Source organism: Xylaria bambusicola (genome assembly GCF_022495145.1).
Source record: "Xylaria bambusicola strain CBS 139988 unplaced genomic scaffold F5B22scaffold_2, whole genome shotgun sequence".
Lineage (NCBI taxonomy): Eukaryota > Fungi > Ascomycota > Sordariomycetes > Xylariales > Xylariaceae > Xylaria > Xylaria bambusicola.
Genome location: NW_025953555.1, coordinates 1731340 through 1746285, shown reverse-complemented (window position 1 = coordinate 1746285; position 14946 = coordinate 1731340). Strand labels below are relative to the sequence as shown.

At 49.1% G+C, this 14946-nt stretch overlaps 5 protein-coding genes across 5 annotated transcripts; 3 read left to right on the top strand and 2 right to left on the bottom strand.

The window, feature by feature from the left end:
- The first annotated feature begins 172 nt into the window (after positions 1–172).
- Positions 173–2761, top strand: F5B22DRAFT_586698 (DNA photolyase). The gene is made up of 2 exons (XM_047973564.1): positions 173–621; positions 684–2761. The coding sequence occupies exons 1-2, from the start codon at positions 446–448 to the stop codon at positions 2422–2424; spliced, it is 1917 nt and encodes a 638-aa protein (XP_047835980.1). The 5' UTR covers positions 173–445; the 3' UTR covers positions 2425–2761.
- Positions 2762–3069: 308 nt separating this feature from the next.
- On the top strand, positions 3070–4035 carry F5B22DRAFT_168360 (uncharacterized protein). Its single transcript, XM_047969310.1, has one exon. The coding sequence runs from the start codon at positions 3161–3163 to the stop codon at positions 3812–3814; it is 654 nt and encodes a 217-aa protein (XP_047835979.1). The 5' UTR covers positions 3070–3160; the 3' UTR covers positions 3815–4035.
- Positions 4036–4627: 592 nt separating this feature from the next.
- Positions 4628–5277, bottom strand: F5B22DRAFT_168383 (uncharacterized protein). The gene is made up of 2 exons (XM_047969311.1): positions 5026–5277; positions 4628–4832 (listed from the first exon to the last, which is right to left on the bottom strand). The coding sequence occupies exons 1-2, from the start codon at positions 5098–5100 to the stop codon at positions 4638–4640; spliced, it is 270 nt and encodes an 89-aa protein (XP_047835978.1). The 5' UTR covers positions 5101–5277; the 3' UTR covers positions 4628–4637.
- A 251-nt stretch (positions 5278–5528) lies between these two features.
- Positions 5529–9948, top strand: F5B22DRAFT_655757 (Urb2/Npa2 family-domain-containing protein; the record flags this gene model as incomplete). The annotated part of the gene is made up of 5 exons (XM_047979910.1): positions 5529–5561; positions 5625–8072; positions 8156–8256; positions 8327–9012; positions 9072–9948. 5 exons carry the CDS (start codon positions 5529–5531, stop codon positions 9872–9874), a joined length of 4071 nt encoding a protein of 1356 aa, XP_047835977.1. The 3' UTR covers positions 9875–9948.
- On the bottom strand, positions 9949–13491 carry F5B22DRAFT_655749 (DUF1740-domain-containing protein; the record flags this gene model as incomplete). Its single annotated transcript, XM_047979909.1, has 2 exons — positions 9949–10729; positions 10835–13491. The coding sequence occupies 2 exons, from the start codon at positions 13489–13491 to the stop codon at positions 10156–10158; spliced, it is 3231 nt and encodes a 1076-aa protein (XP_047835976.1). The 3' UTR covers positions 9949–10155.
- Positions 13492–14946: the final 1455 nt, after the last annotated feature.

Here is a 14946-nt window from a genome sequence, read left to right as displayed (position 1 = left end):
ACAGCTACAAGCGATGCCAATTCTCCATGGCGAACTGAGATAGTGTTTCATACGCGGCAATTCAGCTTACATGTGTTTCTCTCGGATGTGGCGTTGGTTTTATTCCTGATTGTGGACTAGGCCCTCCACTGAGCTTCAGTGAGATGGCGCAAGAGGCAAAAAATAGCTTAACATTTGTTCTTCAGCTGCGCATGAAATATGCATCGCAAGTACCTACCTCCGCGGCGACCGCGAGGATTATATATTTGATACTAGGATACTGCGAGTCCAAGCTATGGTGTTGGAATAAGGTAGATTGTGGCTTGGTCACTGACATCATGGATATTCAATTTCGAGCTAGGCCCGCAGGTCTCAGATCGGATATAAATGACACATCACATCACGACAGCGTCAGGTGTTATCGTTTGTTTGCCATTCTTCAGTGTGGAACGTCAACAGCGAAAAAATGGCTGCTATGAAGCCAAGGGTGATTTACTGGTTCCGAACCGACCTTCGTCTCCATGACTCGCCCGCGTTGAAAGCTGCCCTTGACCTAGAACCTGAAGTGCTCTGGCCTATCTTCACATGGGACCCTCACTATGTTTATCATGTCAAAGCCAGCCCAAATAGATGGCAATACATGTAGGTCCAAACAATGTAATACTCTCAACACATGTAAATGTAGGTACTGACTACGCTTCAAGACTTGATTGCCAGCAAGATCTTTCGGATTCGATTCGGAAGCTCAACTCAAAGTCCAAACTCTTTGTGATTAGGGAGGCCCCTCAGACTCTATTCCCAAAATTGTTTTCTGCTTGGAAGGCTACACATCTTGTGTTTGAGAGAGACACCGATGCTTACGCACGGGAAAGAGACAAGGTGGTCACCGATGCAGCTAAGAAGGCCGGAGTCGAAGTCATAACGCGTTACGGTAGAACGCTTTGGGATAGCGATGAAATTGTTGCGAAGAATGGAGGCAAACCTACGATGTCTATTACCCAGCTTCAAGCCGTTGGTCAGAAAGTTGGGGAGATCCCAAAACCAATTCCTGCGCCAGTTCACTTCCCAGATCCCGGAGAGATGCCCATTAACTTCAGCCAAGAGCCAACTTCAAAAACAGACGATCTAAATGCTTCTTACCGACGCAAGGTGGATAATACTTACAGAAGCATTGCCGGCCCCAAGGGCGACTTCGCTGTTGAGACACTAGAGGAGCTTGGTTTTCCAGCAGCTACTACGCCACACCGAGGCGGCGAGACTTTGGCACTGCAACAGCTTGATAAAGTGATGGCCGACGAAAAATATGCCGCTACTTTTAGAAAACCCAAGACAAGCCCGGCTTCCATAGAACCAGCTACAACTCTTCTCTCGCCTAACTTACACTTCGGTGCTCTATCCCCTCGACTCTTTTACTGGCGTGCCATGGAGGTGGTTGAGAAGTATGGTAAAGGGGCTTCGCTACCACCAGAAAGTTTAACGGGTCAGCTTTTATTTCGTGACATGTATTTTGCGGCACAGGCAGCGATCGGTTCTCCGTATATACAGACACTGAATAACCCCTATGTTCGATTTATTCCTTGGCACCTACCATCGGAATATGATGATGCAGACATGGCTATTAGTGGCAAGTATCACGTCGACTCGCCACAAGCTGACAAGTGGTTCCGACGGTGGAAAGCCGGGGTTACAGGATTCCCTTTCGTGGACGCTCTTATGCGCCAGCTACGTATTGAAGGATGGATCCACCACTTAGGTCGTCATCTGGTCGCGTGTTTTCTGACAAGGGGTGGTTGTTATGTGCACTGGGAGCGAGGCGCCGACGTGTTCGAGGAGCTACTGATCGATCACGAGCCAGCCTCGAATGCTGGAAACTGGCAGTGGTTAAGCTGCACAGCCTTCTTTTCGCAGTATTACCGGTGCTACAGCCCAGTAGCATTCGGACAGAAGTGGGACAAAAATGGCGACTTCATTCGCAAGTGGGTGCCCGAATTAAAACATCTGGATGCAAAGTATATCTACGAGCCTTGGAAAGCGACCCAGGCAGCGCTTGATGACGCTGGTGTACAGATTGAAGGGGACGGCTTGAGCGATGACGGGAAGGATGGCATATACCCAGTGGCCATGTTTGATTTCAAAGAGAGGAAAAGCATCTGTCTTGCTGCAATGAAGCGTGCTTTTACGATTGGCCTCCACGGAAACGATGAAGCGGTTAAGAATGGATCGTGGAAGCAGCTGTTTGAGAAAGCAGGAGAAACAGAGATGGAAGGACGCGATGGAATGAATGGCTCTGACGACGACGAGGATGGAGGAGAGCACGCCGACGATGATGACGACGAACTGAGGCATAACCTGAAGGGTCGCAATAGTGGCAAGCACCCAAGAAGCAAGAGTAGTACTGTTAAAGAAGGGCCGATGGACCGACATGTGAAGAAGCTGAAAGCCTAAGTCTGCTTCTTCTTGGGTGTATGCAGTACGCTCAATACCTCAGCGCTCTCCATACAGGCAGGAGTAATAAATATCTAGATTTATTCTTCTTTATTCGCATACCAGGCTTCCATCTTAGGAGAAGAGCGGAGTAGAGATCATTATGCAGGGAAATCAGGTGGTTATTTCTGGTCTGAAGGGTTGGCTGGCACAGGCTCTTCCTTCTGCATAGATATCTGTACATAGGTCGACCGCTTAAGGCAGCTCGTGCCTTCATGATGGCCCGAATAGCCCCGTAGATTCCTAGTGATGTTGGGCCATTAACGTTGGAACTCATAAGAGCGAGTTTCTTACTTCATTTTGCACATATACATTTCGCTCTTCACTGTGATGCCTCGCGCTTCCGAGCTACACAACTGGACGATTATCAACACGTATTAGGATTTGTTTTCTAATGGTCTTTGCTTTCACGAATCCACCCTCATGAACGCAGGTCGCCGCGTCCTCCATATTCACGAGAATTCTTCTGCCAAGCGCAGCAGCAGTTCCTAGTAAATGTGAGTAAGGTCAATTGATCGAGGTTGTGAAGCTAGGTGACACCATCAACCAAGAGCTAACGCCCAATTCCTGACCCTTATATACTTTCCCTCCTAGATATGTATCGCAATATTTCATAGAAGCTTGTACCCTGAGCTGACTAAAACTAAGAGAATTCGCCAGAGATTTGCGAGCGAACCCGTATCTACCCCCCCTTGAGATGACGAATCACAAGCCAAATGATGGTCCTCCATGGATCGCATCAATGAATATCGCAACCCGACAGCTGTCTCACTCGAGCCCCAACCTGCAACCTGCAAGTGATATCGAGATCCTAGGAATCGCTACTGCAATTTGTCTCCTCGGATTCTTTGTTTGCTATATGCTATTTACTGGGCTTCAGATGCTTTTCTCTGCGTCATGGACTGTTAGGACACTGAAAAAGAGGGGTGAAGCAGACGAATGTCTTATGAGTTCTATGGGCCGATCGCAGATTAGCTATGACGTGCCAAGAAAATCACCATATCTCACAAGTCCAGCCCGCGAAGTAAGAATGAAGACATCGTGGGAAGCGGCCGTCATCACAAAACAGTACAACTATACCCAAATCCCAGCTAGGCGTAAGCCATTGTCACGCAAACCGCTAATATTTTCCACGTTAAACCCCAACATTGGCGCTACTAGATGGAAAGATACAACATTAGATATGGAAGAAGGTTGGAGCTTTGGACTCACTACCACCGACTCTGCCACCAGCAAGCCTGACAACGCTATTCGCTTGGATGAAATGGCTCCATGCAGAAATTTCAAGGCTGGAGAGAAGACAGGTTTTTATGATAGATCTTTTTTACATCGCTACACCATGTCTCTATAATGGGTGGGTGCGATATCTGCCTACAGGTGACGATGAGATGGGCGAGACGGACGGGCAGGGCGTTGTGTATGGCCGTGAAACAGCAACGACAAGTAGAAGCAGTTGCAAATTCATCGGAGTTACCAGAGTTCTTGAAAAAGGGAAGACGCTGGCCCATGGCACGCAAGAGATCCCCAGATATGTCTGGCTACCCTCCTGGACCGGACCTTAACGGCGCTCGGCGGCACTGCTTATGTGGAAGTCCTGAAAAATGGCTCCCGTTGATCGGTTGTTCCGACCATGAGATAACTGAGCAAGGACTACTTACGGATGAAACAAGGGAGGAAATAACCAAGTAAAAGAGCATGCTTTCAAATACTACTTGCACATCAGCTTGTTTTCAGGTAGAGAACATGAATTTTCATACTTTTGACAACGAGTGCAAGTGAAATTCGTGGCGTGTCTTCTGTATTCAACGTCATACTGATTTGATCACGTCTATGCCTCTTCAAAATGACTCTAACAAAGATTGATGCTGCTGTTGTACAGATGTACCTATATGATGATGCTGCCCTGGTTCTAACACTCGCTCTCGCTCGAATTACTCCCCGAGTCTATGATCTGGCAAGTTATATGCAAGGCCGATGTGTCGCATCCCGTCACGCATTCCTTAGTATCATGGGCCGACTTATATACATTCAACTCCTGTTTATCAGAGGGTTGTGTGGGGGTGGTATATTTCGTGATCCCGGTGGTTGCCGGGCTGTCTGGCAGAGATGGTGGGAGAGCTTGACAAGAGCTGGCAATGCGCGCAGAGTTGCCTGAGAACTCTGTATTAGAGAGTTTATGCTGTCTTCTTGAGGTCTCGCGAAGCTTGCTTCAAACTCCAATTACACTCCTCGTATGCACGACCGGCACCGAAACCAATACCCACGAAGGCGGGCCACGGGCGCCTTCGGAACAGCAAAACGGAGAAGACGACGCCGAACCCGAAACCAAGAGACGATTTAATAAGCATGTTCGATAAACATCTGTCCCACTGTGAGGATTTCAACAATTAGCTTCCTTCAACTCGAGGCGTGATGCTGGCTAGACATCGGTTGTCGATGCGGTAATTAAGCTTCCATGACGCTTCGGGGATCCCTCTTGGCGGTCTTTCATATAGCGCCGGTGGAAAAGAACTCATTCCGAAGGATTCGAGGAGACGTATGTAACTGGATATCTAGGCATACCTTCTCGTTCAGCAGCGCTTCGCTCACGGGTCGGGAGATGGCGCTCGAGGGCGCGGGAGTCGTCGTCTCAGGCATGCTGGGCAAACTGCGCCCAAGCAAAGTTGGATGTTAGCAAAAAGACCCAATTGACTTTGTATCAGTCTCAAACCAAGTCGCGCATACCTGGTGGGTATTGGCTGGGCTGAGCGAACGTCGGTGGTGGCTGTAGGAAGGTTTCGAGGGGCTCCTAGATGGTGACGTTTAATTTGGTACGAGCATCAGTGAAGTTCGGGATTCAACGAAATGTAAACGGAGCTCATGCAAGCTCGAGCTTGGCGTGCCTTGATCTGAAAGGCGGTGGAATTTTGTACCTTTGTACACCCAGTGCACTATCTTATCGCGAGCTTGGCACAGGCATGCGACGGCAGTATTTTTTTGGAGGGGAGCTCTGCCCATCCATTCAATAACTCTGCGTGACGCAGCTATCCTGCGCCCTGCGATGCCGATTCGCTGCAAGCTTTGCAATGGAAGCTATGGATGTGGACGAGGATGGATCGGTAGGTCATTCTTTGAATTGGTTAGTTTCGCAGACCTGTAGAAACATACTAAACGCCGCCCAGTCCCAGCAACTAGTACTTATACGAGCTGTCCGAACTCTCGATGAAGACAGCTCGTTATCCTTGCCTGAGAAAATTCACAAGATCTGGCTTCTACTTACCGCGGTCAAACATACCCGATTACATGGTATCGAAGAGAGCATTCTGCGATGGCTGCTCAAGCAGATGAGTGGTAACACCGACAGCGCCGAGCATGCCCGACGATACCCCCTTGCCTGGACTATCTTGGGCCATGTCTTCCCCAAGATTCCCGCACAATCTCTCGGCAGGTCCCTGTCATATCTGCGATTCGTGCCACTTCTGAGCAAGACTTTGGGGGATGTTACCAAACACGAGACTAGTTCCATTGGAGCCGAGGAAGACACGGCGACGGCGAAAAAGAGGAAAAGAGGCGCAGATTGGCCCGCCGCGCTTGCAGAACTCCGCACCCCTCTCGGGCGTCTCAAGTCGGCTACAGAGATATTTGAAGCCCTGGCTATCCTGCTGGAGCAGGGTACTACTGCCCAGACCGAAGAAGTTACTCCAGAAAAAAGAGTTGGCGCCGAGCACATCAAATCTCTTTTCTCATCATCTGCCGATGATACCAGAGATATCACAGCGAGGCTGCTTTTAATATGCGACGACTCGCTATCTACCGCCGACGGTGCTTTCGTAAAAGGCCAACAGTCCTGGATCGATACTGTGGCCACTATCTGGAACTTACGACTTCACAGTAAGGAAGATAGCCTTGAATTTGCCAAGCACATTTACGAACGGGCATCTCTTGTGCTAGCCAAGTTTAAAGGTGACTTGGAAAACGAGCTTCCAAATCACATACTCACTACTTGCCATGAAATTTGGGTGCCACAACTTCGGAGGTTCTTGAGCACGTACTTCATTCGTCCTGCGAGACAGCGCTTCGCCGTGGATAAGAATATAGATATGATGAGGCTGGCGCTAGAGATCGCCCAGAAGGACGTTGTTGCATCTGCCACAGTCATGTGGAGCATAGCCGCTAGAATTCCTCGAGACACTAGTGACCCAAAATCCAAGATCGAACACGATGCATGGGCTGAGAAAATCTTTCAAGTAGTGGTAGATGCATTACAACCTCTAGCCCTCCAAAGGCAGAATGACGTACTTTCTCCATTATTAGACATTGCTTTACAGACCCGATCAATTCCTGATACTGAAACTCTTCGCACCTTATACCAGAGGCATGTACTTAACGACGCCGGAACAGATTGGACGTTGCTGTCAAAGATACTTGCTTGCGACGCGGATGTTTTCGTAGCTGATGAAGACCACGAGACTATTTTCGACATTGTCAGCAAAGCTTCCAAAGAGGACCCGAAGATAAGAAATGATGTTGCTGTTCGTGTCATTCTCCCTCTGCAAGCCGCGTTTTCTAACACGCGAGCTCTAGCACAATTCATTGTGCAGTGGCTTCGCAGTCTATGCGCAGCTGAACCTGTGGAGCAATCGATATGGTTTGACTCGAGAATTCGAGAGCACCTGGCAACCCTTATGCAAACATCCTTTTCGAGTACCCAACTTTTAAGGCTGCTGGAAAGATTAGAGTCGATACCTAGCAAAGCTGGGGGGCTCCTGGTTGTTCTTGATGGAATTTGTGCCGGGCTCACGGACGAAGCTACCATCGCAAATGCTGACGCAAAGATATTATCTATGATGGATCAGAAATGGGAAGATCTCACCCAAGAAGTACTCGCTTTGAGGTGGCGAATATTTGGTTACCTGGCCTCGTGGAGGGGGTCGGATGAGTGCAACAAGCTTTGGAAAACCGTCAAATCTGATATAAAGCCAATCATCAAGAAGAAAAAGCTGGCTGCCGCTGAAACCTATGAAGCCTTCGCTTGTTGTTATAGACTCTGCCTTGCTAGTCATATTGGCGGCAAATATGAAGAAGACCTCATTAAGCTTATTTGTACAATGCTCGGAAGGCTGACCTCATCGGTTGACTCAGAGACTGGGCTCCATCTTTTGAGACCATACACGGATCTGGTATTTAGTTGCCTCCCTATACTCACCGAACAGCCAAAACAAGAAGTCAGTACATTAACTAACCAAATCGTTCAACTTTTCTCGCGTGTGAGCCAGAAGCTCCCATCGCTATTGAAAGCGGAATATTTGGCTTATGTCCGACCAATAATTCATAACCACGATGTGGTTGATGAGGAGCCATTTCTCGATGCCTTGATGGCACCGTTTTTGGATGCGCTGGACAACTCAGATAACCAAGCTGGTTGGACGCAACCTCATGACTTAGAGTTGATTTTGATACTCTTGGAATTTCCAACTGAAAGCTGGACAAGAAGTCGCCGGAAGCGCATAATGGGTTCATGGAAGAAGCATAAATCTGCCATCTGCTCTTGTGCAGCTAAGGACTCGGGGTATGCCGTCACGGTTTTACGCTTACTTGTGAAGATCATGCAGCAACCAACTTTCTATGAGGTGCGTTTCGGAATTTCACTGTTATTCATCCAGGCTTGCTTCAATTCTTTATTACATAGTAATCATGCTAATACTTCGTCTAGAACATGGAGTTTACCGACATGGTTGATGTTTGCTCTAGCATGACGACTAGTGACCCTGCCCTCCTATCTTTACTTGAGAGATTCATTAGCACTACGATGAAGTATGTTCATAAGCATTTCCTCTAGCTTACTATTCATCTCGCTTCTCGAACAAAATCTAATCGTCATTAGACACGTCCTCGCAAATTCAAACGAACTTACACAATCTTACCTGTTCAATGCATCTCAATATGCGGAGAGCCTTAAACCTAAGAAACACTCAACAAGCCGCGCTCAGATTCTCCTTCTTAAGAGCTTAGCAACTACACTCTCTGATTTCACCAACAGCTCTTCAGAACGTGTTATGATAGGTCCGAACACCTTCAGACAGAAACTCGCTGAATTAGTCACTCGAGGACTCAGTGACTTCGCCATGGGGGAAAATGAGTCTTCGATGGCTTCCTTGAGTGACGAGAAAATCAACTCACTACGGATAGTTCTAGATGCAGCACAAGTTGCTAGCAGCCATGCTGCCCCCGGAATGAAGATCGCACTGTCTGGTGACACTCTAACTCGATTAGAGAGAAGTAGCACTGCTCTGATGTCTCGAGATGCTGCTACTGCATGGAAACTGAGATCTTTTCTCATGGTTCAAAGCGCAGATCGCTACACTCCTGAGTCTTTCAGCGCGTTTCTCGACGAAGGCGAGCAAGGAGTCGAAGAAGAGTTAATATATGACTTCGTTGATGCCTATATAGAAGGGAAGAGCCAATCTCTTCGAGACCAATTACTTAATGAGTTGATAGGTCGTGAGATACCTGTTACGGGCCGTATTGGCCCTGTACTAGCAGCGCGAAGGCTGCTTGAAATTTATCAAGGTATGTTGGCGGAACTAAATGATATGGGATACAGAACACACCTAATATGTGATATGTAGGGCGGAATGTCGATGATGCATCAGCCGGACAAGGGAGCTTAGACCTGGCTCAAGTACACGAACACTTCACTTCACATTTGAGCCAATCAGGCTCTCTCCCTCACTTCAACCACATATCAGACATCATGCTGCTACTGCTTGACAAACACGCCAATGCAATGACACAGTACAACGTCGAAGCAACTTTAACTAGCGTGGTCGAGATATGTTCTGCCCACGGCCCAAAAATTCAAGGATCAAAAGTAGCGGGCGAGATCTTCTCTTCTCTATTCAAGCTAGTAGCGCTCATAATTAAACGGCACCGTCTCCGTCTTAGTGGTCACTTCCACATCTTACTCCTCTCACTCCGTGCGCTCTTGAACGTTCTCCTGGTGGACCCTAGTTCATCAATATCGACCCATCGGGTGGCGCAGTCCCGTCACCCACCCTGGCTCCTCACGCGTCTTCAGCCGCGTCACGGTGAACGCTTCGCCCGACTACTGACACTAGTCTGTGAGCCAAGCGCCGCCTCCGTAGCCCGAACCCGGACCCGGTCTGAACTGGATTCGGCTACGGATGTGGCGAAGCGCGCTGCCGGCCAGTACATGTATCTGATCATCGAGGTGTACATCAAGCTGCAGCTCGAAGTGGAGGTATCACGCGATATGCGCAAGGCGCTTGAGGTCGGCATCTTCTCCGTCCTCGATATCACGAATGAAGGTTGCAGGAAGGCACTCAATGAGTCTCTGGATGCGAGCGGCCGTGCGGTGTTCAGGGCCCTCTTCGCGGAGTACCGTAAGTTCGGGAAATGGAAGGGTGTCTAATGAAATTTAGTCTATTAGTGTATGAAAGTTTTGTAAAGGGGTATGTATACCAGTATGCAGACAGGAGTAAGGAATCATAATCCGATTACTGTGTATATAAAGCGCAAGTATGTAGGGAACCTTGAGTATTCATAACCGATTGTTTGCTTGTGAGATGCCCTGTCTCGCAATATAGATGCTGGAACGAACCAGGCCTTCGAAAGGCGAGGACTACCTGGGTTTCTACAATCCATTCACATCTATCTGTTACACGTATAAGAATTCCTACATTGCTGATCCAACTACCTCTTCCTACTCTTGCCCCCCTTCTCTCTCTCAACACCCTTCGTCTTCTCGCGCCAGTCCTCGATAAATTCATCCATATCGACATGTATCCGCAGACCCTTCTCGCACATAGTCGCATAAACGCTCTTCAGCTCGGCGGAATCCATCTCCCTCACAAGAGTGCCGAAGGCTTCCATGAAAACACCCTTTGACCAGGGACAAGCCTGGATGGCGCGGTAGAAGACGGCCTTGGCCTTGGCGCGCAGCTCCTTCCTACCATGGCAGAAGCGGACGTACGCGATCCAGAGCCCGACGTGGTGCTTGCAGCAGTCGGCGGATAGCGCGCGCTCGAAGGCCGCACGGGCCGAGTGCGCGTTGCCTGTGCGCAGCTCATGGGATATGGCGAAGACGTGGCTTGAGAGGGATTCGTTGGCGCGCGTGAGGGTGCTGTTTTGCAGTAGAGAGCGCACGCGGTCGCTGACGCTCAGCCGCGTCTCGCGCCAGGCGAAGAGGGAGAGAAAGATGGTGTTGGAAGGGAAATATGTGAGGTATTGTGAGAGCTGTTCGCGCAGGAATCCTGAGTGGAAGGGTCTGTTACTCGTCAGACAAGTTACTTGCTATTTCTATGTTCGATTGCGATATAGGGGGTGGAACACAAGGTAAGTGTGCTGAGAGTAAGGAGATGACAAAACATACCCGTGAGTAGCATGATAGTACAGCAGGTGGGCACAGGACTGAAGGAATCTCTCATGAGAAGCGCTGTGTTGCTGACCACGCGAAACGAGATCCTCAGAGCATTGGGTGATTCTTACAATCGCTGACTGGATATCGCCCTGTCTCTGAGAACCGGGTTCCTTTCCGCCTCGCTGGGTCAAATAATCGAGCAGCACTAGGCCTTCAGCGTAGATGACTGCTTCGGCAACATCGCCTGATGACATTTTGTAGTCTCGGTTTGTCACTAGGAACTGTTTTACTTTTAATATCTGAGACGGAGTAGTCTCTATGGGTTCTGATATTTGCGCATCATTAGACGCCGACTTTTCTTCTGCTACTCGACATAAGTGGGAGACGGCCTTCGCGAGCTCTTCACCGTCGAGCTCCAGCCATGCTGCTCGAATTCCTAACAGGACACGGTGGTGGGCTGGTATGGATGGCAGACCGAGCGCTGCCATCACAACATTGTGAGCTGTAACATTATTCTTCCGCTCTTGCTCGAGAATAGAATAGCCGAGGTACAGATGTACATTAGTAGGATCTTGCTTGAGGAGTGCTTTAGCACGCTTCTTCTCATTCCCAGGCTCATTGATAGATTCAAATGCTAGAGAATAAGGCCCGAGCCCCCCCGTTCTTATCACCTGTATGAGCTGCTTCAGCGTCGTCGTTATCCATGTATAACTGTGAAGAGGCAGGTTATGTACTGGTCCCAAATATCTAAACCATTGTTGAGTAGAGACGAGTACCTCGGGCGTGAGAGCCATTTCCTGTATTTCATAGAAGAATTCGGGCGGTTTGGCTTGCTGATCGTTAGATGCATCTGTCATGGCCCTGGATGAGAGGTGCGTGAAGGGAACATCTTGTGCACTGCGGACAAGAAAGGGATCTGTCGTGAGTTCCTTAACTGAGCGCTTGTTCACTAGGCCAGGTGGGACGTGACAAAATACTAAGAAAGCATCTACTAGCTGCGACTGGATTTGCGGAACAATATCTGTGGGGAAATATAGTAGGATACCCTCGAGATCAGAAAACATTACAACTCGATATGGGTCGTCTTCGGCTCCCTCATCCAATGTCCGGGCAGGGATTCTAGCATGCTGGGCTCGATGGTGCTCAGTGGTATACCAAGCTTTGTAGCCGTCGCGTGTGCTAGGTAGGATGGGTGGTTTACATGTGGCGGGAGCAGGAGGCTCTAGAGAAGTAGGATTGTTTACCCAGTTGGCCCATCCGCGCCAGTGATCTTCACCAAGCCGAGGAACTTCGCTTTCCCAGTATTCTTGAAAGCTTAAAGGGATCTCCCACCCTGCCCCCGGGACTGTGGAGGGCCGTACAAGATTCAGATCTAAAGTAGCTTGCCATGCTGCCAAGGCAAGTTCACCAAAGCCAGCGTCGGCCAGAAATCGAGTTAAACGTGCAAATACGTATATTATCTGTCTAGCACACTCGATTCTCTCTGACACAGAAGACAGATTGAAGAGCTCTGTCCCAATAGACCGTATTTTGTCGACGTATAGTCGCTTTATCTCATCAAAGCGACATGTCGAGAGTGTAGTTTGTGAATAAGTCAGATACAGCTTCCATATATCAAAGCTTTTAGGATATTGCTGCATCAACTCCTCGAATTTCTTTAGAGTTAGCTTGGCTTCCCACACCTTGAGGCCCTCTTCCATTGTTTTGAATTTCAGCTTTTCACGGCGGCTATCATCGCCGATGTGTGACAAGGCCTGTTCAAGTAAGGATAATTTAATATCCGCAAAACTTCTCATCTCCGCTGCAGTTGGAGCGCGAGTTCCAGTCTGGAGATCAAGCAAGCTGTTCTGGAGATCAACCAGCTCAAGCCAGGATTCAAGATCTTCCGGATGCTGACGGACTTTCCTCGTAAGCTCTATAGACCCCATAGCCAGGGGATCATTCATATTTTCATTCAACACATCCCCGGAAGCATCATTATCAAGTTCCTCGTCGCTGTCGGAGCATTCATGGGCTTTGGTCTTTCCATGAATGGACCTATAGGAAGGCCCCTCGTCATCAGATGACTCCTCAGAAGCACCATCACCTCGCTTGCGTTTCCTGGATGTCCCGAGCGGCAAATAGTCGTCAGTGCTAGCACCGCTTTCAGACTTGCCAGGCCGTACTCGGATAGGCTTTGAGGACGGGTGAATACCTTTGGCTAGGAGATTTTTCTTGTCACTGCTGAGCAAGGAACTGGTCTCATAATAGCTACGGATGAAGAACATGTCTCGGCTTCCGAGCTTCTCAATTCTCATGAAGCCGTCACCTCCTAAGACGCGACCGGCGCCGATGCGGCTGTATACGGGAATCCCTCTACGATCATTACTGCCGTACCGTAAAATGAGGTCGTCCCCTCGCATATCGGAGTAGTACCAGGGGTTCCGGTCCAGTTCTCGTTCATTTGGCTGTTTCTGTGAGCCCCGAGGCGGCCGATTTGCAGGTCTAGACGGCACATCTGCTTGGATAGGAGAGTGACGGCGACGACTGATGTGAGTGTCATGATACTCTGGAGGCCGTGACTTGGCAGTGCCCGTGTCGGCAATAGGCTCTACGACATGCTGGGACTTTGGCTTGAACGAAGAAAATCTGGGTACCGACGATCTCTTTGTCTTCTCATCTGTCGACATGGTGGATTATTCAAGCCCATTTTAATATGAAGTAATGTCCTCGGAAGGCAAATATTCATTGCGTGACGATGGACGCGGCTAATGGAAATGTCCCTTTTTGGTCGGAGTTGTGGGGCTTGGTGCATCCACTTACGAAGTAACTTCTGGGCTGTGAAGTACTTAGTACCTGCCCTAGGACATATTATCATGTTCAAACATGCCGGTACCTCGTGGGACAGTGCAGTATATCCCCGACGACGTGACGGCGCTCTGGGGGAGGGGGGAACCGCAGTTCAGGTCAGTTGAAGAGTCCATTCAAGCCTTTTTAATGTATTACCAGGCGCTAAGCACGGTACATACTCTACCTACCTACATGACACCTTGATTTTGATAGGTAGCCTCAGCACACCATCACTTGTAGGAAGGATGTATGCAACTGTCTGCACGTGTACTAACACGGAACCCGCCTGCGCAGAACATGATGGATTTTCGTATTCTACGAAGTATATGCTCCGGCTCTGGGCTCGTAATACCGAGGTCACCAAGTAAACACCTCGCCTTAGATTATGAATAAAGGATGGATATACGTTTTCCGGGAAGAAACTGGTGATTGTCCAGATTGCTTATACATAGTGACACACCACATTAGTAGGTTCCGAGTTGGATGCCCTCCTCCATGTATCTACATGATACCGAAAGCTGCATGTCTTTCCAATTGGCTCCAGCCTGAAATAAATTGAGAACGGTAGTCGTGTAAAGCAACAGGAAGACACAACACAACGTTCTCCTACGTAGTAGAAAATGCCGAGAATCTGTCAGCACATATCCAGCACCGAAAGATGGCAGATTGTGGCTACAGGTTTACATGTATTGGGGTGGTCGAGTCACACATCCGATTTCAAACTGTTGGTGACGGCATGCCTACCTACCTACCTACTTACATGTACTATCGGAAGTGCTCCAAGGTAAGCGAAGCCGGTGAAGAGATGACCTTCCGTGTGCTACTACAGATCGTGCGCCCTACCTACTCTAAGGCACCAAGTCGTATCTCGTGTGAATATATATGTACACCTGCAGAGAGAGAGGTTTATTGGTGTGTACTTGAGGCTTCTTCATGTCACCCTGAACAGTACCCTGGATAGAAGAACCCTTGGATGGATGGCGCGACCTGCCCTAATCCATATTGGGTCTGATTTGGTTAGCGCAGAGTTAGCGCCTGCCAGCCACCTGCCTCGTGCGTGTGACACAGACGATGGCTTGGCGGAAGCTGCCGCGACTCGCTCCAGCGTGCTACCTACGTACATATGTAGGCAGCTCGTGAGTAGGTGGGTATACATAATACCGGTATACCATAATAAGATACGTCAGCTACGGTCAGGGTCGTGTCAGACTCGCTCGACTCGGGGGGGGGGGGGGGGGGGGGGACGACGTAACATAGGGCCGAGCGAGGGGAGGCGGGCAGGGGGGAGGAAAAGG